Source organism: Pelodiscus sinensis, chromosome 5 (genome assembly GCF_052426305.1).
Source record: "Pelodiscus sinensis isolate ZL-2025 chromosome 5, ASM5242630v1, whole genome shotgun sequence".
In the NCBI taxonomy this organism is placed as follows: domain Eukaryota; kingdom Metazoa; phylum Chordata; order Testudines; family Trionychidae; genus Pelodiscus; species Pelodiscus sinensis.
Window position 1 is genome coordinate 127,982,929 of NC_143056.1, and position 13,246 is coordinate 127,996,174.

The window sequence follows — 13,246 nt, forward strand, 5'->3', positions numbered from 1 at the left end:
AACGGCTGGGGCAGAATGATTAGCTGGGGGGGATATGCCCCAATGAGGAGGTAGGAGACTGGGGTGGCTATCGCCATAATAAATCATAGAGCACTAGCAGGGTTGGAGCCAGGGGAGATCAGCTCTCAGGGCACACTAGCAATGCAGCATCGTATTTTGGTAAAGCCTCAAGATCATCGGGTTAGTCTCAACATTCTGGGGTATCAGTCCCCATCCCTGACCTTTGGGGCTCCGCCCTGCTGCTCTCTGTCCCCCTAGGCTGGATCCGGCTGTGAAGCTCTCATCCCTGGATGTCTCCCATGTCGACCTGCTGAATGAGATGTGGCGCTTTGGGGGGAACGAGAGGAGCAGGAAATACGTGGTGAACGTCATCCGCCACTTACCCAGTGCCTGCCTCCTGGATGCCACCGGCCGCCCTGTCAGTTGGATGGCTTCAGATGAATTTGGTGCCCTGAGACATGCCTACACTCTGCCACAGCACCGGGGGCGCGGCTACAACACGGTGCTGAGTAACGTGATGGCCAAGCGGCTCCATTCACTAGGCTACCCCAGCTACGGCCACGTGGCCGTGGACAACTACCCCATGCAAAGGCTGCAGGAGCGACAGGGCTTCCAGCGGCTGCCCAGCCTGTTCTATCTTATCCAATGTAACACAGCAGTGGACAGAGCCCCCAACCTGCCCCCCAGGGCAGCGGGTGAGTCCCCAGCCTAGCGACCCAGAGCACTAGACAAGAGAGGGGTGGGTAAGTCTGGGGATCATTGTTAGGCCAAGTGGAACCACTAACATCTCCCACCTCCAGCCTCAGGGCCTTGCCCCTCTCCCACAGCCCCATGCCCAGCTTTACAGGGTCTGCCCAGCTCCATAGCCTGCCCTCCTTTGTGTGCCCCCGGACATACACAGCACCTCCCTATTCCACTTCCCCTGCGGGACACCCCAGCAACAGCTCAATGATCTTCCAGCCAATTAAGCTAAGTATTCACCTGCACCTTCTCTGCTCTTCCTCCCCTGCATTCTCTGGGGCAGCCTGCTCGGTGTATTGCCTTGCTAACTTGCTAACTCCTCCATCGTCCCTGTGTCACCTTCCCCTCACCCTGCCAGAGACCTCACCCGATTTCCTGCACCGCCCCTTCCCTCTCCACCCTCCAGTCACATCTCTGCCCGCAGCAGCCTGCTCTCCTCAGCATTTTACCCTTCTTAGGAGGGGACAAACAGCAGCTTTAGACGGGGTGGTAGGGGCTGCACAATCGGCCTCCTTGAGTGGTGCGTTCTGGCCATAACGCTTGTAACAGGATCCATGTGGTTGTTCCCTCTGGATACCAGCCAGTCCCAGAGTGATCCCTTATCGAGGACTCTCTCAGGGGACAGCCTGTCTCAGTAACTCAAGGGTTAAATTCCTCCCAGGGATGCTGATTATCCTCAAACCAAACTTCACAAACCCCCAAAAGGGACCTAGACCTGTTCAATTCAGCACCAGTCAGCCAAGGCACCCACATTCCCTTCTCTTCACCCACTGTCATTGGCTGTCAGCAGCAATCATTTTGTGCTTTGTCATCCCAGCTGCAATTAAACTGATTGTTGCAGACACTTTTGAGTGTTTCCTGGCCTTGCTCCCTGGCACGGCTGGGACCATGTATGTGAGGGGGGCACCAGAATCACAGCTAGGGCCACACAGCGGTTGACCATTTATCCACCAAAGTTTAAAATGAAATTTTCCCTATAAAGGGTTGGTTGGTTCCCAGAAAGTGTCGGCTTTGTGTCCCACCCCTGAAGGGCTGAAAGCCACAGTGATCTGGGGGCATAACATGGTCTGGAGACTGGTTTTAGCAGCAACAAGTGTTGGGTCAAATATCCAGGGCTTCCTTTTGAAAAATACACAAGGGGACCAGTTGGAGATGCCCCACCTCTAGAATCACTGAACAGCTCAGCTGTGGGCACTTGAAGGGAAACACTTCCCAGCTCCCAAGCACTGGGGGTATGTCTACACTACCCCACTAGTTCGAACTAGCGGGGTAATGTAGACATACCGCACTTGCAAATGAAGCCCGGGATTTGAATTTCCCGGGCTTCATTTGCATAAGCGGGGCTCCGCCATTTTTAAATCCCCGCTTGTTCGAACCCTGTGCCGCGCGGCTACACGCGGCACGAACTAGGTAGTTCGAACTAGGCTTCCTAGTTCGAACTACTGTTACTTCTCGTTCAAGAGTTCACCCTGGTTTTACGGATAAAAATCACTTGATGGGGGGAGAAACCCCTCCCTCCCCAAATCTAAGTATTGTGATTCCGGGGGAAGTTTGTGTAACCAGTGACTGTAGCAGCAAGGTATATGTAAAGTCTTTTCCGCCCTCCACCTTCTGCACTCCCCTGCAGCACCAGCCTGCGAGTCTACAGGTATCTCCAGTCCCCACCAAGCTGCACCTAAGAGCCCCAAAGCTCAGGACCGGGCTCGACTGATGCAGGCCCCCATTTGTGAGACCAGAGCGTCAGTGGGTCAGTTTGGCCTCCTCAAGTCCCCGCATGGCAGGCTCAGCCCCCCACAGCCACGTTCCCCTTCGGGGCTCCCACTGCTAAGGGCCTCTCCCGTAGTGGAAGGTCCATGGACTGGCCGTCTGTCCTCACGCTGACTCCCAGGCACATGGCAGATCCCGCTGGGAATGGCCTGTCCCTGCGGTCTGCTCTCTGGCTGCTCAGGGACCCTGCAGACACGACACAGCTCAGGCACAGGGGTGCGGTGGGAGGGAGGTTCTTGGCTTCCCTGGCACCAGAGGTGTCATTTCAGAAGAACTCGGGGGGCAAAGCTCTGTTTGACATTCCATCCTGCAAAGCCAGGTACGGCAAACAGCGCCGCAGATAAACCTGTCGGGGGATCATGTCATGGGAGGGGGGCCTTGCTCCACAGCTGATTATGCCTCTGCCCAACTGTTCCGCAGGCTGCACCTTGGCAAGCTGCCCAGGCTGAGCGCAGATGGACACCAGCCTCACTTCTTCCACCAGCCACCTGCCCCGTTACATGGCCCCACCAGGCACAATGGCTGCCCGGACCAGAGGTGCCTTCCCTCCCCAGACCTGTAGCATTGGCAGCTCATTCCAGCCCCCAGATCAGGCTCTGGCTCCAGGAGGTGCTTTGGAAATGGGGAGAAGCCACCATGAGATATCCCCTTTGGGTGTGTCTGGACGACATGGCCCTGTTGACGGAGCCTTGTAGATGAGTTGACCAGACATAGGAGAATGAAGCGGCGATTTGAACAATCACCGCTTCGTTTACATCAAAATGGCCGCCGCGCTGTGCTATCAGCTGTTTGGCAGCACAGCGCGGTAGTCTGGGAAGCCCTTGTCGACCGCTCCGGTAAACCTCATTTCACGAGCCATGTAGTCTAGACATACCCTTTGAGACCCACTGACCAGGGACATGACTCAGTGCTGCTCCCATCTGCATTAGTGGGGCAAAAGCCCATGTTTCACACGTCACTAAACCAGCCAGGCCCCCTGAGCCAGGGCCAGAGTGGAAGGCCTCTGTGCCCTATTCCCCATCCCCTGAGCCCACCTGTTCCTCCCTCCACTTGCTCCTACCCTGCTCCCTGTGCCCCCAGGCTGGACTCTGCCAAGAGATTCTGTCCCCTGGACATCCCCACACCGACCTGCTAAATAAGACATGGCCCTACAGAGGTACTGAGCAAAAAAGCGATACCTGGCCAACCTGGTTCTCCACTTCCCCAACTTCTGTCTCCTGGATTCCGGCAGCCACCCCATCAGCTGGAGACTTCTGGACCCCTTTAGTGCCATGGTGCATGGCGACACCCTGCCCCAATACCATGGGTGCGGCTTCATGCAGGTGGTCAGCACCATGATGTTCAAGCAGACGCATGCGCAGGGCTACCCCATCTATGACCTTGTGGTACAAGAAAACCAACCTATACAGAGGCTGCAGGAGAGCCAGGGCTTCCAGTGTCAGCCCAGCCTGTGCCACTGTGTTATCCACACCCAGGGAGAGCAATGGCCCCTGCCAGGGCACCCTGGCCTTGCAGCTGCCACCATGTCACCTAAGTCCCCTTCCTGGAACTTCTATGGGGCAGGGCTGAAGGCCAGCAGGGTGGCCAGGGAAACTTCAGTCTCAGCACATGGCTCAATGAAGCTAGAAACATCTCCCATCTCTCCAGCACCTCTCCATCACATGTGCCAGCCACAGGGGCGGGGCTCCAACAAATTCATGCTTCATGTTGGTCCCTTGCACGCTCACAGGATTTTCATAATCGTCAGCTTCATGGTTTCACACATTTTAATCTTAAATTGGGTAGTGTCCAAACTATGAATCTCCTGACCCACTATGAGGCTGTGGGGGCAGGTTGAAGGCTATGGGGGCGGGGGGGGAGAGAATTGATGGGGACACTGGCCCTTTAAGGATGAAGCCCATCCTTGGCAGAAGGCTGAGAGCATGTCAGCCACAGCTGAGGTAGAGATAGACAGTTAGGGTATGTCTGAACTACATGGCTCCGTAGATTTGTTGTTTTCGCAAAGGTAAATGAAGCCGCGATTTAAATGATCGCGGCTTCATTTACATTTACATGGCTGCCGCGCTGAGCTGACAAACAGGTGATCAGCGTTTTGTCCGCTCAGCGCGCTAGTCTGGACGCTCCTCTGCCGACATCAAAGCCCTTTGTCGGCAGCCCCGGTAAACCTCATCCCCCTCTCGCTCCCCTCTCCCCAGCAGCTGGTTCTCCCCCGGCCAGCCCTCATTCCCGCTGGCTGCTTCCCTCCCTACACCACCAACGCTCTCCTGGCTGGCCCCTCTCTCCCGCCCCTCTCCTGGCCAGACCCCCCATTCCTCCCGCCATCTGAGATCAAGTATGTCCGCTACCATAGCCAGGAAAGAACTCGGAGCTGAACCGGCAGGAGACCTGCACCAGAGCCTGGGGCACCAACCAGCAAAGGATGCTCCGAGGCAGGAGTGCCGATTCCTGGAGCAACCAATGGAAGGAGCCGGCGGGGGGGGGGGGGGGGGAGGGGAGGGTGAGTGCCCGCCCTGTGATGGGAGTGGGGGGGAAATCATGTAATTGGCACCCTTAGTTGAGGAGGTGCTAACGGGGCTGCTCCTGGCAGGGATCCTGCCTTCAGAGCTGGGCTCCCAGCCAGCAGCTGCTTCTCTCAAAGTCGGTTACCCACCTTCTAAATGAAGTGCTGGCTCCAGCAGCTACAGAAAGCTAAGGGTGACAATCCTGCAACCTCCCTACAACAGCCGGGCCTCATGGAGGAGACCAGAATTCATGCTCCCAAACTAATTTTCACAGCCACGAATTTGCTAATCCCTTACTCTTGAGGCCAGCCTCCCGGGGCGGAACCTACCCTAAGTCCTAAACACATAGCCTAGGTCTACACTGCATGCTTATTTCAATAACTCGTGTTATTTTGAAATGAGCGAGTGCGAATCTACACTCATGTTATTTCAATCTAATTTTTAATAAAGGGTTTCTAACTCTGACGTCTGTAACTCATTTCGTGAGTAGTAAGGAAAGTCAAAGATACTGTCAAATGTCAAGTCAAGCTACTTCAAATTCAGCAACGCTATGCAATTAGCGTAACTGAAGTTGCCTTTGTAAACTCAACTTTCTCTCACAGTGTAGATGTATCCATGGGCTATGTATAGACTGGCCAATTTTTCAGGAAAATCAGCTTCTTTTCCAGAAAAGCTGTCTACACTGGCCGCTTGAATTTCCGCAAAAGCACTGACTTCCTACTGTAAGAAATCAGTGCTTTTTGCGGAAATACTATACTGCTCCTGTTCGGGCAAAAGTCCCTTTTGCGCAAAACTATTACGCAAAAGGGCCAGTGTAGACAGCTGAGATTTGTTTTCTGCAAAAAAAAAAAAAAAACCCTGATCGCAAAAATGGCGATTGGGGCTTTTTTACGGAAAAGCGTCCGTGGCCAATCTAGACACGCTTTTCGGAAAATGCTTTTAATGGAAAATTTGTCTGTTAAAAGCATTTCCGGAAAATCATGCCAGTCTAGACACAGCCATGGTGTCCTGCATCCTAGTTCCTCTTCACTGTCCCGTCCTTGGTTCTCAGCCAGCTGAGCAACTATAACAACCTCCCATCCAATACTAGTTTATGCCAGACTTAGTGCCCTGTGGCTCAGAGGTGTTACTGCCCCATGGTGGTTAAATGGCTGTAAGGTCACCTCTGACCCTTGGCAGAAGTCTGAGAATGAGCTGTTCCCGCTGTGACATACTGCCCCTGCTAAAAGGAGTTCTAATCTTGTCCTTTGGGGAAACTGTACCTGCAGGACAGCAAATTACGCAGGCAACGCTTAATCTAGTAACGTGAGTGAGGGGTGGGGGAATTAGCAGGCAGAGGGAATAGGGGTACAGCAATCTGGGGCTGAAGCAAAGGTTAGGGTATATGGGGAGATCAGAGGCATTAGGGGGTTCAGGTGAGGGAGTTGGATATCGGGAGGGGTGATATGATAATGGCAAGGAAGGGGCGGGAGTATCAGCCACCTTCTTTCTTCTAATATGTGCTCTGGGATTGGGAGGTTCTGGCCTTTTGAGGGTGTCTGAGGCCCCATTCAGAATCCTGTGGTCCCTATAACTTAAGGGGGATGTGAGTCGCTCTCTATGCTCATACGCAGGTGCCAGAATCTGCAGTTCCATTGCTCTTTACAGGGTGTCTGAACACTTGTCTCCCCTCATATGTGCTGGGATCTGGGGGACCCTGCCCTCTAGGGGGTGTGTGATCTACTTTCCCTGCCCCCAGTGCGAGCCAACATTTAGGGAAGCCTTGTGCTGCTGGCAGGGAGCCAAGCGCAGACATTCTGGCAGCATGCGCCTAAATCACACCACTAGAGTAGGGTGAGGAGCTGAGAACAGGCAGGCTCGGTGCATGGCACAGGCTCCTGAGTACTGGTCAGATGAGGGGAGCTGGGTGCACCCACTGAGGTGTTTGCAGCTATTGTCCCAAGCTGCATCTTCGACATGGGTGCACTCCTGCGGATGCCAACCCACCGAGATCCATGGACCCGTCACGCTGCTCAGGGGCCCCGTACTTGCAGGATTGTCCCAGGCCAGGGATCTGGAGACAGCAAAGCAGCTGCTGAATAATTTCATACAATACGCCAGCTGAGCACCAGGTTGGCTACGGTTACGAAAGCGAAGGCTTCTGTTTAAGAGAGACAGAGTGAGGCAGAAGCTGCCATGGGAGAGCCCAGAGCTGAGATCGCCGGGGACGTGGGTCAGGATTCAAAAGGAACCAGCTGCGCCCCACTCCTGGCCATGCTCATGTCTCCTCAACATTCTTTTCCACTGGCCCCAGGAAATCACCTCTCCCCCTCTGCCCATGGAAGGAGCCTGACCCTGCCGTGCTAGTGTAGGGACATGACTGGCCCAGCTCCCAGCCAGGCACAGACTCTGTTAATGGTTCATTTGTCGGGTATAAAATGTCAGAACAGCCCCCGAGAGAGGCTGGATCAGCCCCCGAGAGAGAGACCAGCAGGGACAGAACCAGCTGCTCTCCAGCAGGAACCTCACTGCGCCACGAGCTCCCGGGTCCTCCAACTTCTTTGGCGCTGCATTTTATCCCAGTGCTGAGACTGCCCAGGTGAGTGGGAGCTACTAGGGATACCCTAGGCCTGCCCAGTCCTGCCCTGGGGTATTATTGTTGTAGAGTCGATGGTGAGCAGGGCACTGCACCCAGACTGGTGCGTTATGAGAGGCTCAAAAAAGTGGGGGAAATAGTGGGAAGGTTTGTTCTCTCTTCAAAGAGAATTGTCCAGTCGAGGTGCTGACCCACCACTGCTTGTATCTGGAAACGTCCAAGTGACACTTGTGCAAATTCTCATGAAAAGGGATTTTTAAAGTGAAAAGCTCCAGGGAAGCTATACATTAATAGAGATTGCCTATCTCCTAGAACTGGAAGGGACCTTCAAAGGTCATCAAGTGCGGTCCCCTACCTTCACAGCAGGATCAAGTACCATCCCTAACAAATTTTTGCCCCAAATCACCTCTGAAAGGATTTAATTCACAATCCCAGGTTTAGCAGGCCAATGTACAAACCACTGAGCTATCCTCTGATACGTAGGGAAGAGGAAAACCCTCAGGAAATGCTGCTCTGAGAAAACAACTATTGGTGTAATAGTGTGAACAACACCCAGGCACAGGAGCTGCATCCGCCTCGTTTATGGTGGGGTCAGCAAATAGGACTGGCTATTTTGGCAGATCTGGGAGGCTGCAGACACCCTGTGAGTCTCCAGGGAGGTGGGAGCAGGGAGGTTGCAGGGAACTGATGCGTCTCTGCCCCCCAGGGCGTCCCCCGCGCAGTCATTGCTGGAAGCTGCAGAGGGCCCGTCCCCACCGGAGATGCTGCTCCTGAGCTGCTCTTCCAAGCTGCAGCTGCTGGAGGGGACATTGCGGAGGAGCCTGCCTGAGACTCTGCTGGTGAAATGGACCTTCCGTCCCCACACACAGCACCTCTTGGGATAGTAATGGGAGTGAGGCAGAAAGTTCTCTCTCCCCAGGGATGGGGCAGGGATTGGCTGGCTGCAGGCAGGACCCTCTCCCGCTCTGGCTGCTCTTTCGATTACCCCATCCCCACCCACATCTCCTGTCTCTCAAAGTCCAAACCCATCACCTATTCCTCCTGCTCACACAGCATAGCCAGTGGGACACCCACAACCAATCACGCGGTAGATTCTTGCCATATGAAGCAATCTTTGCACAGGCGGATTCCTTGCCAAACATTTACCAAGCTGGTCACTCTGGCTCCCTTCATGACTCCAGGCCCTTCACATGGTTCAAATGTGTGTGAGTGCATAGGAGGGGTCACAGTCCATTTGCCCCCACGCTCACACACACTCAGGATCTCCTCTGCGATATAAGCCCAAGGGCCACACAGCAGGATCCGACCCAAAAATTAGGAAAGTAAACCCAGGGTGACTAGAAACAGCGCGGCCCATGTCCCCACCTCCCTTTTCCCTCCTTGTCCTTCAGCCAAACCCCTAGTGCCTTCCGCTGTCCCTCCCCACCCCTCACAGCCTCGTCTCCTCGCTGCTATTCACAATCCCCAGATCCCCCATCTCTGGCTCTCAGAACCTGGGACAACCAGCTTCCCTGGCCTTGGCCCACTGAAATCATTGTGAGGTGGCGGCTAATTTGCAGATTTTTTCCATCCAAGTGTAAAATAATTTCTATGTGCACTGAGGCATGTGGGAATGTCACCACCTGTAGAAAAAAAAACCCTAGCCGTGGGCTCCCTGCTAAATATCTAGGAAGCATTTGAATTACTCCTGTGGAGCTGCACAAATGCACATCTTACAGGGAACCCGGGTGGCGACCATCTTCACTAAAGGCAGCCTGTGGTGTCAGCCCCATAGGCAGTAATGGAAGACAACAGACATTTTTCAAAAGGGCAAAATCTCCCCCAATGTGCAGGGGCTCACGAGATGCTGAAACCCCTCAGTAAATATCGGGAGGCTCCTGACAGAGCTGTAAAAGCTGGAACTGCTGCCCTGCCTCTGGCTCCCAACACCTCCAAGTGGTGCTCGATCCTGCCATGAATGAAGGGGACTGGGCTTAATGGCCTCTCAGGGTGCCTTCCAGTTCTGGGAGCGCAGGATTGTCTCTGTCTCTCACAGGTCCATGGTGCCGTGATGAACATAAACCGTGGGAACCTGGCTGGGCATGAGGTGCTGATGGATTCATGGCCCGAATTCAAAGCTGTCCTTATCCGGCCACACAGAGAGGTGCAGCCCCACAGCCACAGCTCTGCATCTGGGAGAACGGCTTGGAATGGGACCACCATGCTGCACCTGACCTGGGGGAACAGCATGGAATGGGACCTGGGGTGTTTCCTCTGTAGGGGCCCTAGAATGGGAGACAGGTTGGCTCAGGGAGGGGACAGGAATTTGATTTAGATCTTTACTCTTCTAGGGCCCTCAGGGGGAAGGCTGGCTTGGGGGCTGGGATTGAGATTTGCAGCCCTTCACCTCTAAGGAACCGCGGAGAAGGGGCCAAGATTGCAAAGGGGGGCAGGCAGATCAGTTATTCCATAGGAGTTCCCCTTTTGGCTCCATGTGTCCCCCGGCAGGTGGCATCGGACGACTCTGATTTCTACACCAACACGTATGCAGTGCACTACCGGGACCTGGGCGCCTGCCACACCCTGCTGGGCAGCGCCATCAACTGGGACCAGGCCTTCCGCAGCCACGGTAATTTGGGGCCCACACCACCGGGGAGAGCCCCCCAGATACTGAGCATCTGTCCTGTCCTGTTCTGAAACCCAAGCCTGGGGCAGGTGGATTTGGTAGCTCAGACCCCTGCCCCCTGTGCCAGGCTGGGCTCCCCACATGTATGGGCCCTTTTCTCATAACCATTCTCTTATGGTCCACACGGCTCACGGCCCATCACTGCCCCCTGCAGGGCTCCGTGACGGTGTGTACGAGGCCTCCAGGGACATCGCCCAGACCAAGGGGTCCCAGCTGGACGTGCACCGCTACTTCATCTACTTCCACCCCGATCCCAGCTCCATGCCTGAGATCCGGTCAGTAACTCCCTGCACCACAGGGCTCCATAGCCAGGCACTGGGGGAGGAGTGGAGCATGGTGGAGTAGGGAGCAGGCTGAGAGGTGGGGGCATTGGCCAGCAGGCTACTTGGATGTCCAAGCTCTGTCAGGCTGCTCTCCATGAAGGGCCTGGAGCACTGGGGTTCTGTTGCCACCAGCAGAATCCCAGTGGGACTGGCGCTGAGTCCAGCCTCCCTCAGGGACCCCGCAGGGACTGGGGAGTGTGGCCATGGGCTGGGACCACCCATTGGTGGCAAGATCCCTTCAGCACCTGCACAGGGCACTGCCCTCTGCCAGGAAACCCAGAAGGCGCTGAGTGGCCATGCTCCTCACATCCCTGCACCACGTCTCACCCGGCCCAGGGTAGAGAGGAGCCTGCCCTGCCCACAGCCTGTTCAGAACTTGGCTTTTCACCTGGACCCAGGGAGGGGCAGGTACCCAGGGGGTGATGTGGGCAGTGGGGGGGGGGTCTCTCCCAAAAGGAGGAAGGAAGTGCTCAGTTCTAACAAGAAGGGACATTTGGCAGTGTTGCCGTCATGTGGGTATAAAGGGAAAGTCCCCACATCCCATTCCCCACCCCTGGCCCAGTGGATATCCCATGTGCTGGGGCCAGATCAGAGCTGCCCCCCAGGAGAGAAAGACTCTGGGTCCCATTTCTATCCCCCAAGCAAGGTAGCTCCTCACCTCATCACTTGATTCTGTCTTTCCCCTCCTGAGTCCCACAAGTCTGGCCAGGTCTGAAACCAGCTTACAAATACTATCATCCGAATTCCGCACCGCTTGGGCGGGTGTGTGTGTGAAAGCCCAGTCTGACTGGCCGCCTCTCCCACAGGACATACTGGGGAAAAGCAGCCAATCAAAGCTGCTGCAGTAAGAGGGTCCGCAGTAGCATGACACCTTCTCATGGGAACAGAAATTGCTCAGTATCCCAGGGCAGTTCCTCTCCTTCCTTTTCCTCCCATTGTGAGTGATGGGACAGCACAGTGTGCCTGCTCCCCCATCTCTAGGCCAGCTGGCCTAGGAACAGCAGAGGGGAGCCAGCAGGTGCCCCCACAGGACAGGGAAGGGAGGAAGAACCCAGGAGGTGCCAAGGGCAGGCTGTGGGGTGGGCACAGGGCTGAGAGTTCCTGTACAGGGGCAGAACATCTGGGGCAGAATGATTAGCTGGGGGAGGGGTGGGGTATGCCCCTATGAGGAGGTAGGAGACGAGGGTGGCTATCACCATAATAAATCATAGAGCACTAGCAGGGTTGGGGCCAGGGGAGATCAGCTCTCAAGGGAGACCAGCAATACAGCATCATATTTTTTTAAAGCCCCAAGATCATCGGGCCAGTCTCATCATTCTGGGGGTCTCAGTCCCCATCCCTGACCTTTGGGGCTCCGCCCTGCTGCTCTCTGCCCCCCTAGGCTGGACCCAGCTGTGAAGCTCTCGTCCCTGGATGTCTCCCATGTCGACCTGCTGAATGAGACGTGGCGCTTTGGGGGGAACGAGAGGAGCAGGAAGTACCTGGCCAGCCTGATCCGCCACTTCCCCGGTGCCTGCTTCCTGGATGCCACTGGCTGCCCTGTCAGCTGGGCAGCTTCAGATGCGTTTGGTGCCCTGAGGCCTGCCTACACTCTGCCACAGCACCGGGGGCGCGGCTACAACAGGGTGCTGAGTAACGTGATGGCCAAGCGGCTCCATTCACTAGGCTACCCCAGCTACGGCTATGTGGCTGTGGACAACTTCCACATGCAGAGGCTGCAGGAGCAAGGGGGCTTCCAGCGCCTGCCCAGCCTGTTCTACCTCATCCAATGTAACGCAGCAGTGGACAGAGCCCCCACCCTACCCCCCAGGGCAGCGGGTAAGTCCCCAGCCTAGCGACCCAGAGCACTTGACAAGAGAGGGGTGAGCAAGTCTGGGGATCATTGTTAGGCCAAGTGGAACCACTAACATCTCCCACCTCCAGCCTCAGGGCCTTGCCCCTCTCCCACAGCCCCATACCCAGCTTTACAGGGTCTGCCCAGCTCCATAGCCTGCCCTCCTTTGTGTGCCCCTGGACATACACAGCACCTCCCTATTCCACTTCCCCTGCAGGACACCCCAGCAACAGCTCAATGGTCTGCCAGCCAATCAAGCTAAGTATTCACCTGCACCTGCTCTGCTCTTCCTCCCCTGCATTCCCTGGGGCAGCCTGCTCCATGTACTGCCTTGCTAACTTGCTAACTCCTCCATCGTCCCTGTGTCACCCTCCGCTCACCCTGCCAGAGACCTCACCCGATTTCCTGAACCACCCCTTCCCTCTCCACCCTCCAGTCACATCTCTTCCTGTAGCAGCCTCCTTGAGCGGTGAGTTCTGGCCATAACGCTTATAACAGAATCCATGTGGTTGTTCCCTCTGGATACCAGGCAGCCCCAAAGTGTGTCCTTATCAAGGACTCCCTCAGGGGACAGCCTGTCTCAGTAACTCAAGAGTTAAATTCCTCCCAGGGATGCTGATTATCCGCAAACCAAACTTCACAAACCCCCAGGACTCCTGAGCTGAGGTTACACCCAAAAGGGACCCAGACCTGTCCAATTCAGCACCAGTCAGCCAAGGCACCCACATTCCCTTATCCTCACCCAGGGTATGTCTACACTACCCCGCTAGTTCGAACTAGCGGGGTAATGTATGCATACCGCACTTGCTAATGAAGCCCGGGATTTGAATTTCCCGGGCT

The 13,246-nt window shown here is 55.6% G+C and overlaps 3 protein-coding genes across 4 annotated transcripts in view; all 3 read left to right on the forward strand.

Moving 5' to 3' along the window:
- The window catches only part of LOC149524385 (glycine N-acyltransferase-like protein 3), a 29,846-nt gene extending 29,134 nt beyond the window's left edge, over positions 1 to 712 (forward strand). Inside the window, exon 8 of the mRNA XM_089778841.1 lies at positions 259 to 712. Within this exon, the coding sequence (XP_089634967.1) occupies positions 259 to 712 (454 nt within the window). The remainder of the gene's footprint in view (positions 1 to 258) is intronic.
- The window catches only part of LOC102449608 (glycine N-acyltransferase-like protein 3), a 73,751-nt gene that overhangs the window by 29,285 nt on the left and 31,220 nt on the right, over positions 1 to 13,246 (forward strand). The window lies entirely within an intron of this gene.
- Positions 6,052 to 13,164, forward strand: LOC142829272 (glycine-N-acyltransferase-like protein 3). Of its 2 annotated transcripts, XM_075928533.2 has the most exons (6): positions 7,438 to 7,587; positions 8,291 to 8,423; positions 9,620 to 9,727; positions 10,072 to 10,192; positions 10,404 to 10,524; positions 11,954 to 13,160. In XM_075928533.2, the coding sequence occupies exons 2-6, from the start codon at positions 8,346 to 8,348 to the stop codon at positions 12,405 to 12,407; spliced, it is 882 nt and encodes a 293-aa protein (XP_075784648.2). In that variant the 5' UTR covers positions 7,438 to 7,587; positions 8,291 to 8,345; the 3' UTR covers positions 12,408 to 13,160. The 2 variants fall into 2 exon arrangements, with proteins under 2 accessions (XP_089634890.1, XP_075784648.2); XM_089778764.1 differs by lacking the exon at positions 9,620 to 9,727 and having other exon boundaries at positions 6,052 to 7,587; positions 11,954 to 13,164.